General features: G+C 36.3%; 1 protein-coding gene across 1 annotated transcript; it reads right to left on the bottom strand.

Annotated features, from left to right (window-relative positions):
- Positions 1-1,187: 1,187 nt before the first annotated feature.
- On the bottom strand, positions 1,188-10,495 carry LOC146145655 (adhesion G-protein coupled receptor G7-like). Its single transcript, XM_083390643.1, has 13 exons — positions 10,413-10,495; positions 9,774-9,838; positions 9,279-9,334; positions 8,961-9,039; positions 8,453-8,623; positions 8,061-8,174; positions 6,037-6,177; positions 5,860-5,969; positions 4,844-5,051; positions 4,308-4,431; positions 3,597-3,760; positions 3,305-3,475; positions 1,188-2,340 (listed from the first exon to the last, which is right to left on the bottom strand). Exons 3-13 carry the CDS (start codon positions 9,293-9,295, stop codon positions 2,146-2,148), a joined length of 1,494 nt encoding a protein of 497 aa, XP_083246769.1. The 5' UTR covers positions 9,296-9,334; positions 9,774-9,838; positions 10,413-10,495; the 3' UTR covers positions 1,188-2,145.
- Positions 10,496-16,767: the final 6,272 nt, after the last annotated feature.

Below are 16,767 nucleotides of genomic sequence, written 5' to 3' on the forward strand. Positions count from 1 at the left end.
CTGGAACCTGGGGTTGCATTCTGTTCTTGCAACTACTTTAATTATTTCCCGCAAATTATAATTTTTGTAACAGAACCGGCTGAAATACATGACTTTTGTGATAGAACCGGCTGACAAAAAATTTGAATCCCACCACTGGAGGTAACCCAATGACCATAACACATTTAACTTTAACCGTGTCTATAAAAAAAGTAACACGGATATGTTAACCGTTAACACGCATCTGCTAAATGATTCTATGGCCAGGCGATGTGTACAAAAGGATTGGTAAGCCAAATAACCAACAAAAACTGGACGGCCCACTCAACTAAAATAATGTAACAGACATAAATTATTATGCTGGACAGTTAGTACTGTACCATGGACCCTAAGTCAGTTCTCAAACTGCGCGTCGCGGCGCCCCAGTGCGTCGTTTCAATTTTCCAAACGGCATCGCATAGTGATTAAGTTTCTTGTATAACACTAATGGATCATTCATTTCTTTGAAAAAAAATAAGGGTGCATATCGCAAGTCAAATGCATTTTTTGTAAGGCGTCGCAAAAACAAAAGTTTTGAGAACCACTGCAGTAAGTTGATTGCCGTTCTGATGTCATTCAATAAACACAGATAGGCTACGTTTAATATATTGCCGTGGCTAAGTTTTTGAAACACTCAACCTTGACAAATGAAGTCGGATTCGATCCGATCTTAGATTAAACCAGCATCTTCTTTAAACAAACTAAGCTTTAAGGATCAATGGCGCCATAGTAGCGATGTGTCGCGCATGACTTTACGTTGAAGGAAGATTTACTTTACGTTCGGTGCAGGTTACGCTTTTCTGCATGTGGCGACTGAAGTGAGTTCCCCGAGTGCATTCCATATATTATGTGGCCGCCAAAGATTCGCATCAATAATTTTATTACGAAATATATACGCCAAAATTTTGCGATATATTCGCTAGATAGGCCTGCTTTTATTATAAATTTACTTGGCCGGCGATATTACATGCAATATGATGTAACTGATGGAGTAGCCTACGTTTTGGACAAGCGTTCGACTCCAACGATTTAGTACTGCTAACCACACCTATAGTTTGTTTGCGTTTAGGGTTTAATATTTCAATTTGTGTTTTATTACCATCACATAACTGAACAATGCAATCAACTATAAACTAATATACAGTAGCCTACACAATGTGTTGCCCAAATACAACGTTATACGTTACGCATGAGAAAAATATATAAACTGGCGAAAAAAGTTTATTCCATGAGAACATAGACATAGCGGAACAATAAGGTACCGGTAGGCTATAGCGAAAAATTATTACACTTTTTAACTTTTTGCACAAAAACTTTACAGAAAGATATTGCGAGGAACCATTTCAACATTTAAAACGACATGTGAATATGATTAAAAAATAAAGTAATTTAAAGGCCTGCAATCGTTTTTAATATTTCTAAATTATTTTGCCTTTCTTCTTCGCCGGGGCAAAATTGCGTTTTAAAAATGGGTGCTATGGGCTATTTGAAAAGTAAACCTGAACAGTCCGGAACGGCGTCCTAAAAAATAAATTTTAAGTAAGCGGTACCGAAATAATATTTCAGTTGCAGATCCGTGTGCACTACGTCGAACGATAACCTAGGGCAGTGGTTCTCAACCTTTTATGGCAAGTGGCACCCCTCAGAAATAATAAATAGATTGCGACACCCCGATAAGATATTTCCGTAGGTTAAACACTAGAATGTCACAATAAACGGAGCTGGAACACACACATCAACTCTGCACAACGTAGAAAGTTTAAATTGGATTCACTCCATCTTACATAAAAAACAATTGAGCAAAAATGAGGTTTTTAAAGATTCTCAAATATCTCTCGGCACCCTTGGGCATTGGAAATGGCACCCCCGGTTGAGAACCACTGACCTAAGGTTTCCCAAGGTTACTTCGTTGAGACGTCGCGTTATGACCTAACTTTGTGACGTCATCTCTAAAAGTCATGCGCCATGGTAAAAAAATTTTCATTGTTCCGTTAAGAAAATTATTCTACCTTTTCCCCTGCATAATGTACGCCTATACTAAAAATGTAACGTTCGGATTGAGTCATTTGAGCAAATGCTATACAATCACAAAAGGTTGCACACAAGAGAAACGAAACGAGAAGCTTTTCACTTTATGGACAGCGACACAATCTGTTCTTTTCTGTTGTCGACAGCCACAGACGAGTTATTTACACGGTAGCAGCTTTTCTTTCTTAACCTTCTTCCAACACCTTGACATCTCAACAGACTCCTTATCTTTCCGATCCACAGGTTTCTTGCGGTTGGATGGGTGACGCAATGAAATAAAAACATAGCGAAGCCCTGAGTAATAAACAACAGGTTTGAATAAATAAACTATATGTATAGAAAAATTATAAAGAAGGTTCTTCCGACAATTATTTATTCTGTGCCGACGTTTCGATAAGCTATTCAGGTTCTATCTTCTTCAAGGCGTATTACCTTGTACCCTTGCAGAAAGGTATACAGTGAAGAAAACGACGAAAAAACACAAGGTGGCAAAAACGAGGTGAAAAAGGAAATAAGGCGTGGATAACGTGAAAACGCGATAACCGGCTGCAGCCTTCTAATGGCCGCTACTGCACAAAAATTGATAGGATATACATATATAACATAAGGAATAACTTTTGTCCCTAATAAACAAAGTCGGGTTACACAAGATTTTTCTCAGACAAGTGAACATTGTCTTGTGGGTGAATGAGTTATGTTCTACCCCTATGAGTAGATTGTCGCAGTGTTGTAATGACTCAAGTAACTGTTTTAAATGACTTGAATTGACTAAGTCTGCTAACCAAAACGACCTGACTTGACCGAAGTCTTTTGGACAAATGAATACATGATTGTGAAATCTGTTTGGCTGGAGTATATGATTCGGGGCTAGACTCTATTTTCTAGTCCTCCGCAAACCCGATTTTTAGAGCATTCTAAAACGCTTATATAAACGTTTTTTTATCGTTCAACAGGCACCTTTGTATATAACAAATAAAATGTATGTTCTGGTAAAATAATAAAGTTACGCGAAATTGCCATTTTTGTGTCTTTTATAAAAAAACTCTTTTAAATAGTCCTGGAAATTTACGTTCTGTTTAACTAAAATTATTTCTCTGTTTTAACGATGGAAACACAACGCAGCTATGTCTTAAGCATGAGTTCAATATTGTTACGCTATTGTAACGACTTAATTTGTTAATACATTATATTTATCAACTAATAATCCACTGGTGCCCGAATCTATAAGCTAAACTGTGTAATCATTTCGAAATCATACCTGCAGTGTTACTGACAAAGAGAATATCCACCCCAGAATAGTTTGCCAAAGTTGGTCGTCCGATATTAACATGGCAAAACCAAATAACCATGTTAAACCTGTATTAGTTATCAACATAAAAGCTATCCTCACATCCCTGAGGATAGCTGGAGCTTGGTTTCTGGTTAACACCTGTAACGAAAAATACAAATCACGTGAAACTTAGCCCTTATATGCCCTTATTTTTTTATATTATTTTACAATAAAAAGTAACCTAAATGATAGAAATCCAGTCAAATGAATTGCAAAGTACCTGGTGGTTTCTCCCGCAAGTAATGCGGGTTATAACAACAGCAAACATGTACAAATTTGCGATTAACAAAATTCCAACTGGGGTCAAAAATCCGAAGTACAGGGAATAACCGTGCAACCAACACATGTTATGCGCTTTGTAGACCGATTCGAACAAGTTGGTGTCTGGAAGGAAATGTAACTTTTTTATATTCTCGAGATTTTTATTGTCTTTGCCAAGTTTTGATACGCTTGCTTTGAGAACATTTATAAAGGCAATCAGCGTCTTCAAAATTAAGTGAAAATCGGTGCTATTCTTAAACAGACAAAATTGATCTAATCAAAAAGTTCAATCGTAATGTTTTCCAGAAAATTAGGCCGAAAATCGCTTTCGTTAGTGAAAGTCTATTTATTTAGCCTAAAAATCGCAGTGCAATGTAGGCCTATATTTATTGTATATTTTTTGAATGTATATATTTCTCGCATAGTTTGATCAATATTATATACGAAAAAATGCGTATGGCAAAATAAAATACTTTGAATTGAATTTATCTTTGATTTTCATGTCTTAATTGTCATGAAAATTGCCTTAAAAAATCTGTGTTCAATCGTAAAACCAGACTGGAAAGAACAAACAAAAAATAGCTGAAATCACACATGTTAATTGCTATCTTTACAGAGCATTTCACCAAGTAATTACACACTTATGGCGGTATGAGAGAAAGCTGTTCACCTGGTGTGTTAAACTTAAGATCGGTTTGAAAAGCAAGGATAACGTTAGTGGTGACGATCAGCAAGGGTACAGTGTAAGCAGTTGCAGCTGACACCCGCCAAATCGTGGTGGAAGGAATCATCATCTAAATAAAATATAGTCATGTTTTAAAATACACTATTTGTATAGGTCAATGCCACAGAACTGAACGTTTGACTGGCGTGCAGTTTTTACCGAAGCCAAAAGGGCCCGATACATGACCTATTAGCCAAAGCGTGCCGTACACGTAAACCATTATTTTGTAGCCTACATGCGAAATATATGAACTGTATTTAAATAAAGTGAAGATGCTTATAGATGTGCCGTTAAACTTCTCAAAGCATTTTGCATATTGTTAGGTTGGTCGTAATTAGAAAACTGAAATTTTACTGAGAATGACCTGTCGATATTATCGATGTAAAACAGCAAGTTATTTACACTTTTACGTGAAAAATTGACGAACACAATTATCTGTTAAGCAGTGTTTTTTAATCAAACTAAAAGTTGTGAGCAATTACCTTCACAAACGCCTGGTACATGTTGTAGGCGTTTGCAGTCATCCAAAACCACGTGACCAATAAGAAGTAGTGCAGCAATGCCGTTATTACGTAACACACGTAAATTGTTTCGACTTGGCCAATCCCGGCAATGAAAATGATGTCGACCACAAGAACACAGAGACTAATGTTCGTTACATAAACTGTTCCCTGACGTGACCGAAGTTCCCTGGAAAATACATTTTTACGATTCGTGGAACAAAAAGGTTTGGATTTTTTGGCTCGGAACGAAAAAAACTTTTTTTCAAATATATTATAGATGTAATTTTGATTGCCACATTAAACTGTACTAAATTGAACACTAAAACTTGAACGGAGTACCAAAAATTGAACGCATTTGTGGTCTATAACACAAAATGCCCAACTGTAAACAGAAAAGGGCATAATACGGGTGTTAAATTGTTTAACTTTCAACTAAGTTTGCCGCGTTTTTGCGTAGATTTAAAAGCTGAACCCCGTTACAACTGTGTATTTTAACACAACAGACAAACTATCTTTAAGATAATACCCACGTTGAAACTGGTAATGTACTATTTATGCATATTTAGATTTGCGTTATTAACAATCGAACGTTTTAATCACTATTTTCAACTAAACCGGATTACTTAAGGAAAAAATATCTTCAAGGGACACAAAGCGTATCATTAAAATCTTGGACATGCCTATGAAAATCCAGAAAGCCTATCTATGATATTCCCAATGTTGTAAACAAGTCATTTTTAAACGACTTAAGTCCAAGTCAAGTCATTTGTCCAAAAAACTTAAGTTATGTCAAGTCATTTGTCCGAAAGACTTAAGTCAAGTCATTTTTCCCAAATGACTTTCGTCAAGTTAAGCAATTTGAAAACAGTAACTTAATTAAGTGCACTTAAGTCAAGTCATTGCAAGCGCTCGTCGGACTTAAACAAAATATACCCAGTAGGCTACCGACACCTTTAAAGCATCAAAACCGGCTCAGATTCTGCATACAAGCTTACCCAAAATAATTGTAGATAAGAATAGTAAAAAAGAGCCCAATAATGGATAAAATGCATCCCGCCAGCGACGCGATGCCCAGTTCAACTGCAGTGGGAAGCAATTGGTAGCTCTGCGCGACAAGGAAACAATGCTATAAGTACCTTTACATATGTTTTGTTAATATTTAATAACCGTACCACAATCATGGAATACCCGGCAAACTTCGACAATTTGCATCTGCATATTTCCTGGCCTAGAACCTTGACGTATCGACAATTTCCGCCATGAAATCTATCTTTTCCTTCCGAAGTTACGCATTGAATCCGCGTGAAATTTTCCTGGAGAAAGGTAGACAATTACATTCACTCAAGTTTAGCCCAACAAATACACAAATAGTAGGAATAACAAGGCCCATACAAAAGTAGGGAGAATTTTTAACGTTTCGAACAACTCTTTACTCATTTTCAACATAGTCAGAAGGAACTGATTATAATTGTGTATTATATGTACGTAAAAACACAAATCTTTTCCTTTTTTGTTCAAACAAAAACACAAATCTTTTTTATTAAAGTATCTAAACCACGGCCCTCGATCCTCATGAACAACAGTGCAGTCATGTAAAGGGTGGAATTATTTTGACATTTGTGAATTCACTTGACTTCGTAGACATTTCTTGCGGCATTGACGTGTGTTTCTGAAATGTAAGCAGCGGTGCACATATTGCTGCAAGTTTGTAGTAATGGGGACAACCAGCAATCAAAGGTTGGCGACCACTACATTCTAGGACAGTGGTTCTCAACCTGGGGGTCGCAAGAGGTTGTCTGGGGGGGGGTCGGGTGTAGTGTTTGATAAAAGAAAAACTTCAAGCAATATGAAAGAAACAAGCAATATGAACCAAAAGTTTAGCAGTATAGAATGCAGAAAAGCAACGCCAGTCTAACATTTGTTTTTGTGTGACTTTTGCTGCGGTGAACCTGTAGCGTTTATGACGTCACAATTACAAAATTCGGGCCAAAAACGATAAATTGTTTTAATTTTAACTGCTGTGTCCGGCGGTTTTTAAATTATTAGGACAGTAAGCTTTCTGTTCTATTTGGCCGAATTTATTTGAAACTTTGTGGGATGAAGTAAATCCACGGGCTCAAGAGGCCTTCAAAATTGTTTATACCAACTTTACCAACGAAAAATCAAAAAAAATTTCGCTTCGCGCGATTATGTGGCGTATTTCGACAATTTTTCTGTGCAGCATAAAAGCGTCAGGTGATATCTTTACATAAGTTTGTTTTCTGAATTTGCGAAGACGTCGACGTAATGATGCATTTCCTCAAAATTTTCTCATTTGTCGTAACACTTTTATTTTTATCTCCACACTCATAACCCGCTGCACAATGCCCATTGCCAGGGCAGTCCGATAATTTTGTATTGGAGACGATACCTGATGTCAAGTGGGCACTTTAGTACCAAATATAAATTTAGGCCAACTTACAATAAAATTTGTGCTAGGTTTACAGTAGGTGACCGGCAAAGTATTTCTACTTGTCAGCGGTGAACTTTTACATAGCCTTTTCTAAAACATCAACAGAATTCCGGTAATAACATTTTGGTGTTGTCGTTTTAGCAAAAGGAAATAGAATTTACAAAAAGCTTTATTATTGGACTACCGTTAATGACTAACCGTTCTTTTGTAAATTTGTAAGGAATTTTGGCTGCTTACCAAGAACAGTTACCTCCATTGATTCTTTTTAGTCTCGCACTAGGAACATGCTTAATATTATTTGACCTAAAATATCTGAATTTCACACCAACAGTGTCCTAATATTTAACCCATCATCTGACAACCCTGCTGGCTCAAACCGTTAATTTAGCTTGTTGTGCAATGTGCATAGCACATTTTAGCCAAATTTTGATGCAATCCTAGTCTAGATTTTTTTCCTATTCGAATTTTACCAATTTTTAAATGTGTTTTTTTATTTACTCAGGTTTATGTATCACACACTATAATTGGGGGGTGGCGAAAGTTATCGAAAACTCAAAAGGGGTCGCGGGAACAAAAAGGTTGAGAACCACTGTTCTAGGAGGTTAAAAGACATATGTTTAAGAATTGCTTTGCACAACAATTGCTGCCGCTGCACTGAACACCCTATGGCCCATTCCTTAAAAAACGTTGCATTTGCTTAAGTTGAATTAGTCATGCAATGTTAATTGGGATCTCAATTTTTACCTTTAAAGATTTGCCCTGAGATGATGCAAAGGTCTTCGAGACATTGTTGTTCGTTGTAAGCTTAAGATCGACCACACTTTCCTCTTGCAATGTGCTGGTTCTAATGAAGAATACCTAAAACAAAACATTTACCAAAGTTGATTGTTAAAATCGCAAAACAAGCAATGATAGAAAAACACTACTGAAAATTCCTAACGAAACTTTATTTTATGTAAACACTCACGGCAGGCCCAATTGAAAAGGAACCTGTTTGAATTTTGAAGAAATTAAGTCTTAAAAACACTAACACGACAAACTTTTTTGCAAATAGCGAAACTTTACGAATAGCAAGTTTTTCTCGTAAACTGTTTTTCTAACAAAAATATAAGGTAATTCTTCTGTTATCATTTTACCGCTGTCATGTTAGGAGGTGTATATTTTTCCTCAACCATTACAAACGCAACTTGGACTTCTGACATTGAATGGCGTTCAGACACATTGAGATGTACTGTAGCTGAAACATGTTTCGCACAAACCTTGTCCTCATGATTTGGGAAGTCTTTTTCAAAACGATGATTTATAATCTTTAAGCACATATAAGCATATGTATTATAAGCTATCAGAGCCCAATCAGTATCACAAGATTACGGCTCTATTATTAAAAATTGACTTATGTACTAAGTTCAATTAAAATCTCTTCTTCCTGCAAATATATGAATCAGGGCAAACTTTGTTCTAAAAATGATTTCCTATAAAGGTTATCGAAACATGGGTAGGCCTACATTTATTAATAAAAAAGAACAATATTTTTGATACAATGCCTGGTAGCAACAGTATATTTATGTACTTAGTTATTTTGGTAAACATTTATTTGTAATTTTATGATAGGATAATTATTTTATTATGATATGAAATACCTACCTTGACTTGAGCGGAATTATCGAAATTTGTAATTATAGAAAAGTTGCCCTCATTAGTTGCAACTTTGACAATTTCATCCCTTAAAAAAATCGAAAAAAAGTAGTTATAAAATTGTTAGATGTAAAGTTTTAACTCACACACACACACACACACACACACACATATATATATATATATATATATACATATATATATATATGACATTGTTTAACTTATCCAATATAACCATAACTTGCGATTATTACAAGTTAAATAAAAAAAATTTCTAAAATTTTAACTACGGGAAAACTTATGGGCAAACATAAGGCCTGTACTTACATAATAGTTTCCGACATAGTTTGGTTGAATTTTATTTTTCTGATCACTTCGGCCAGCTTGAAGACATAGAAGCAAAATAGCTTAATAAAATTCTAAACCCGGGTTTTTCACAATTATTTGTGTCGGTTTGGCCGTTATTTGAATTCAAACTATGTGTAAACCATCTGTTGTAGCTTATTTGTAATATGCTTCTTCCTAAACGCCATTTGATCAATACTGTTTACTTTGCGTGTGAAATCAAAGAAAACTTTATTTTAAAGTTTTTATAATCACAAAAAAATTCGCCATTAGAAAAACAGTTATCTAGTCAAGTGTTCTGATTTTAAATTTAATTTTAATTTCCCCTGTAATTTGTAATTAGCAATTATTCCGGGCGAATAGCAGGAGTTTTTTTCAAAGCGGGAAGCATTTTTAGTTTCATGACAATTGAACATAGCCTATTTTCCAGTCGATAAAGTCATTTTGTAATACGCTGTCTCTGAATTCATTTCTTACCTGGCGATTGACAATGGAACAGTTTTGCTTGCAGAAATGAATGGGCGCTGTCCCATTTGCAGACTCTGCTAAGACAACATTTTGTTTTGGATATTAACTCGTTAATGCGCGATTATTCTACGGTAGGGCTGCGGAGTCGGACTCGGGACTCGAGGAGACGGTTTGTTTTTGCTGGAGTCACTCGGGACTCGAGTAAGACCTTGAGACTCGGGACTCGAGTAAGACCTTGTAAAACTCCCCGAGTCCCGAGTCAGACATGCGCATGCGCAGTACCCAATGGAATATTATAAGGTGGAATGTTATATGGCGGAATATTTTCCAACCATGTATTGTGAGTGAATGGATTATACGACACCCCTATAAGTGGATTGCTGAATATCCACGTTATTTTAGTTACGTAAATTGGTGAAATATAGGCTGTAGAGTCCGGGCCGGAGTCAGGACTCGACAAAATAGCACATTTCACCGGAGTCGGACTCGGCACTCCGGAGTAGGACTCGAGAGTCGGACTTGGGTTATTTAAACCGACTCCGCAGCCCTGTTCTACCGCCCGAGGGCCCGCAAAGCAATATAATCCCGCGGCCCATTTTCGATAAAGCGTTTTCAGGCAAAAATAAGGCCGTTTTTTTTAACACTCACCGTTTTCCTTTTTCTCTGTCGCAAAACTTTTTACCGAAGGTGGTTTATAATGACAGCAAGAACTCGTCTTTAAATATAAAACCAACTTCAGCAAAACAATTATATATGCTGAAAACAGCATTCCGCCTTGCCAAGAGAAATTTAAAGGATATGCCTCATTACAGGTCGACTTGCTGTACAATAACTTATAACTGTTTATTTAAGGAGGTATAAGGTACAAAGAACAATAAACAAATAAAAGCTTGAGATGAAAACGATAGAACCGCAATTAAATCTCCAGGCACTAAATAATATTCAATAAAATAAACTATATATTCTTCGTTTGAATGTAACTTTAAAAACTTTCAGGTTTATGATCTTGGTTATTATTTCACACCTATCCGCATTCTATGACCATTCTGTTTAAACTTTTACTGTTATCTGTGGTATATCGTGCCTTAGGCATAAAATAGCAGCACTTAAAACTGAAACTTTGTTTTAAGTCACACCGTCTCTGATAGGCTAGAAATAGTATGAAGATATTTTCGTAACAAATGCATTCTTCCTAGCTGTCACCATAAATAAAAATGAACTTTTAGTTGCCATTGTTTGTCTTGGTCACATTCAGGATTTGAGGGCTCGACTTTGAGAAGGTCATTGTTTGACGGTAACGACAACCATTGCACTTCCTGTCGAACCTTGCATTTGCATTTAAAGCGATAGTTCATTTCAATGCAGGGCTGTGGAGTCCGACTCGAACCTCGGGACTCGAGTAACACCCCTGTCCGTAGTCCGACGTGCACTTGCGCAATACGCATTACCGGTACCAAGTTTGGTAACGATGATGCAACACATTGTAAATCATATTGTGGGGTAGCAAAGGGTGTAATAAATTTTACCCTGATATTGTTGGTTTGGTGATTTATATGGTATATCGATGAGTTAATTGCTATATATCGGCCCTATTTTAATTACGTGGATGGGTAAAATACAGATTTGAGCCTTACGCGGGATATGACTTTATTACCTAAGCCGTGGATAGACTCCTCAGTTGGATTAAAACTGACGGTTTCACTGTTTACAAATAACTGAACTTGGTCAAAGGCATTTAGGAAAAATGACTTTGTAGTTAGGCCCAGTTTATTTGTAGTTAGGCCCAGTTGAAACCAAACTATATAGGCCTATACAGTTAAAAATGTTATTTTCCTTAAAAATAACGTTAACTATAGATCAAATTCATAGATTTGTCAAAAAAAATAAAGTTTTCTTTAAATATGAAAATATTGTCGGAACAAATCCATGCTTGTTTAAAATACATAATCGCTATATATATATAGCAATAACTGTGGAGTAATTACGCGATACTCGGTTCTTCACCGAGTCGATATCTTCATAAATCTCCCGACACTGGTTAATACACAAACAGAGGTGCCATGGTATTTCACGATTTTAAGGTGCATTTGCTGATATACTTTGGGACACTATATACGGATCTGTTCATAAGTTTAATGGTGAAAATAACGGCCCAAATAGACGTTAAAAGCGACATGCTTTATTTTCAAACGTTTCGGCAATTGCAACCGAAACGGGTGCAACCGATGTGGCCTTCATATCACTGATGATGGCATTAGAAATTGCCGAAACGTTTGAAAATAAAGCATGTCGCTTTTAACGTCTATTTGGGCCGTTATTTTCACCATTAAATTTGCTGATATTTAAAACAATTTTGTTAACCTTAATATCACAGCAAACATAATTACCACTGTTTACGGCCAGGTTTACATTTAGCAAGGAATAATTCAAAGTAAGAAAATAGTGACATTATAGTCAAAAATATGTGCTCTGACCTTATATCTATACTTGCGTATTCTTACTGTAATTTTTGTGTAATAAGGATAGAAATGCAACTTTTTCAACATTGATCAGTGCTTTTGTGTGACCTGATTGATTAGTCGAAGCTTTTTTTGTTTTATTCTTGTAACTTCTTTTTATTGAAATTCAAACATGTGTGTAAACAAGGGAACAAACTATAAATATGCTGTTGCTACCAGGCATAGTATATTCAAAATAGGTTCGTCTGGCATATATTTCTTCAACCAACGTTTCGGCTTACTATACGGTAAGCCTTCGTCAGGGACTGACACACATAGCCAACAGGAAGCAAAGTAAAATGACACAAAGAAAAAAGAAGATAAAATGTGCGAGACACGTTCAAACTACAAAGCGATAAAACAACGTTCAAAATACAAAGCAATATAACGCCCAGTTCAGTGGTTATCTTTTAGCACCTGTCGGTACGGCGCTGGAAACAAAACGTGTTTTTTCTAATATTTATTGGTAATACATAGAATCTTGGTAATACAGACAAACCATTAGAAGTAGGAATAATATAGTATTGGTGTATTTAAAATCTTAAAACTGTAACCCCGAAATTAAGACAGTTAATTAAATACGTTTCCTGGAGTATATAACTAAATGAGTGGTAGAAAGGAATGAATGCGGCACTTAAGTAGGATTGTGGTACTCCATTGTGGGCTGTGTGGTATCCTTGGAGACGGGGTACAATAATTAAATCGATAGCTGTTTCCTAAGTAATTGAACCATCTTATAACGGGGAGTTCGAGTAGCGATTACAAATCCCCAAGAACCCTCAAGGTCTAACAATCAATACGCAATTTCTTTAAAAACAATAAGTGGGCCCTTCATCACTGGGTGCTGGCATAATGTAAATAGTATGTTTACATGTTACCGATTACAAATCCCACCGAAACCATTCAAGGTCTAACAGTTAATGCGCAATTTCTTTAAAAACAATAAGTGGGCATTTCATTAGTGGGTAAAAATCTAAACATTACGTTTTTACTTTACATTTATCAATTTAGTTTACCGAGTACTACCAAAGTCGGATAATTTTATACATACGTTGGGTTGAAAAATTAAAAAAAAATTGTACGAAGTGTAAACTGAATAGTTAAATGTGAAAACCTACTTTTAAGTAACCCTTTTTTCATATTTTAGCCACGATGCCTACACGAACTGTATCGTAATGTTTTGTGGACCAGGGAATAAAGTAAATTAAAGGGAAAAAATCCCTTTCTGGTTATCCATTTAAAACAGAAATCCCCTATGGTGACACATGAGCTTGACCATGTTCTCAGCACAACTGCGTCTCTCAAGAGATTCTTTAGTTATAATAAGATGCACAACCTTTCGAGAATAACCTATGGTTTGCATCACAAATAGGCATGCAAGTAAGCACAGAGAAGACTTACATGCCCACTGTCTGTTAGAAAACCGATAATAACATTTTACGTAATTACCTAATTTGCTTTGGCCGTGTAAAGGGGTGATTGCCATAGTATTGCTTTGTTTGTTTTTATACAAAGTTTAACGCGAATATTTTATTTGGTGTGCCGCAAGCTAAAAAAGGTAATTGCTGGGCGTTGTTTTGACACGGATCTGTTCTCGTTGGCCACAGTGCCACTGTAAATTCCGGGTACAAATACGCAAAAATGTTTTATTAGGCAGTTCACTATAATCTTTAATTAGGCAGTTCACTATAACCCATAACGGTTTATGTAAACTATTGCTACCGGGCATTATGTAATAAAACAACTCTCCTGGTATATATTGCTTCTCTAACGGCTGAATACTCTATAGCAAAGCTAGCAATTAAGGTCAGACACTATTTAAATATCTTAAAATAGGTATGTATATTTTGCCAGCAAAGGTATCGTTATAGTATATCTTAATTTGAATGTATCTTGCAGTGGTCAAGGTGATTTCCATTGTCATATATCCAGTGCAACATTAATCCTCCAAGGTTTTGGCGACCTACTTAAGTAGCCTTCTTCGCATTTAACTGACGTCGAACGCTTAATGTTAATTTGGCAAAACTTCGACGCGTGGCAGGGAATATATAGAAGGCCCCACCGGTATGACATCATAGATATACATTTGTGAAATGCGTCCTAATATTCCGTCAAAAAATCGAAAATGGGGCATTTTAGATTCCTTATAGGGCTTCATAAAAAAATCTAGCATAAATATGGTTGCATGAAGAACTAATTCTGTACAATAATCAATCATTCAGTTTTTGGACAAAATGACCAAACAGGTCTGTTTAATTATTTGGCGACATAAGCGTGAGAACAAAACCATAGAAAGAAACACAGGACATATGTTTTCTAAACTATTCGGTTTCTTGGGGTTACATATAACCCTCCAGCGTTTGGCTGGGTTTAAAAATAAGTTCCACCCATACAGCTAAACCACACGGTCGGTTGCCATAAGTGAAAGTCAGTAACCGCCCAAGTTGTCGACCTTATACATGATTCTATTTAGGCTAATACGGCGTCGTTCGTTGCCGTTGCGCGTTATTGTTGCACTTGGATACACGCCTTGAGGAGATTTGTTCGGCCAGTGACAGACTGTAATCAGTCGCATTCAGTCGCTGGACAGAATCAAATATTAATGGCTCTTCATTTCACGCTCTGGCCACGCTGAGATGTTTGTAACTGGGCGACTGAATGCGACGTAGCACCGGTCCCCTGAATAATTAATTCGATTATTTTGTCCCGAACGCCACGACCAGGTGTGCCATTGTTCGATACTAAACAATTGTCGCCTCGTTACCACGTTGCGCGCCTTTTGTGCGCGTAACAAGCGGGCTTTAGAGTGAAAGGGCTCGTTATACGCCTTGCTTAGGGTATCCAGGTAAACCCGAGACCTTTGCCTCGCTTAGCGTTGAACGTACAACCGCAAGTATGCTCATAACTAAGCCTCCTTTCAATATGGTTTGCTATGTACGCTTGCGAACTATAGCTCGTTCTGTCCATACGCCAGTGGTTCACAACCTTTTTGAGATCACAGCACCAGTAATAAAATATAAATAGTTTCGAGGCACCCCTTCGCAAAATGGTTCACTGTGATGCCATAACAGACTAAATTAAACAACACACAATAATGCAGAAAACATTCCTGATTTGTTGTATTATCGTACACCAAAATGTATCAAGAAGCTTATCGAAGAGCAAAAAAAAAAGTTTATATGAAATAAGGTGAATTTTCAATCATAAAGGGTACTCTGTAACAGAAAATTAGGACACCGTGATGTTTAAATAGATATCTTGCAAAAAGTGGGCCTTGATCATTTTGTTTTAGCAAAAAAAACAAGCCAGGGGGAGGTGTCGCAAATACTAGGCGAACCTTTCGTTTTATATTTCTTTAGCCCATCAATCAGAATTTTCAATTACAACAACTATTCTTGGGGGTGAATATGAAAAATAGATCAAGTGTACTTTGCACCTCGAGTACTGAGCTACCTGTTACGTTTTTACCGTTAAACAGAATCTAGCAAAACAAATTTTCCCAAATCAAAGCGGAATGTTGGGCATCTTGATTCTTCAATAGTAAATGATACTTGATTACTGGACATTATTAATCAACCGCTCGACTACACCAGTCAAGATAAAAACGTAAACACTTATCCTAGGCAATTAATCGCCAGAAAGAATCCCAGGGAGCCATTTCGCAAACTCAAGCCATTGTGAATATATGTCTGTAATTTCTGTTCGCAGTCAATTTAAGCGTAGTGGGGTTTCACGTTTTGATCCTGAAATGACACGTCGCGACAGAAGTGTTGACTGTCGCGCAATTATAGCCTGCATAATTTAACTATACATGGCATTTTTAAGGCTAAAATGCCACTTTGAATGGTTTGCAGAGCTTACAAATAAAATCTATTAAAATCTGTATGCCGATTGTATAAGTCATTCTACAAAACAGTCTTTTAAGAAGAGTTCTGGAAATTTTTGTAAGTGTAATTAGGCCTAAAGCCCTTTTGATGTAGCCTGTGCAAATCATAGTAAGAAAAATATTTGCTTGTATGCTTACCCTGCAGTTAATTTACCCAACCAACACATATGTAGCGTTAAATCTCCATGTTGTCGTCAATGCTCGTAAAAAGCGTTTTTATAATATAATAAATAATCAATCCAGGATTCCAAAAGTGAAACATATTTCCCTCATAACGTATCGCTATGTGGTAAGTGGGCAAAGCGCCGATTTAAAACCCTTTAAAAAAGATATACTTAAACTTTGTGTTCAACGCTCTTTGGTTTGAACCGTTAGTTTTTATACAATTTTACAGATTAAAAAAATGTTTTTGGGAATGAGTTTAAAAGTTTTTATTTAAAATACGCATGTTCGCGTGATTTATTTCATTCACATTTTAATATTTTTTGTCGAATATTCCACTAAAATATGCGAAACGGAGAAAGTTATCAAAGTTTTTGATTCAAATTTTGGGATGGTTAGATGACAATATGTGTAAATTGTGTATTCAGCAACGTAAGCGGCGTCTTATTCTGATGGT

This window comes from Ascidiella aspersa, chromosome 5 (assembly GCF_963924565.1).
Source record: "Ascidiella aspersa chromosome 5, kaAscAspe10.2, whole genome shotgun sequence".
NCBI lineage: Eukaryota > Metazoa > Chordata > Ascidiacea > Phlebobranchia > Ascidiidae > Ascidiella > Ascidiella aspersa.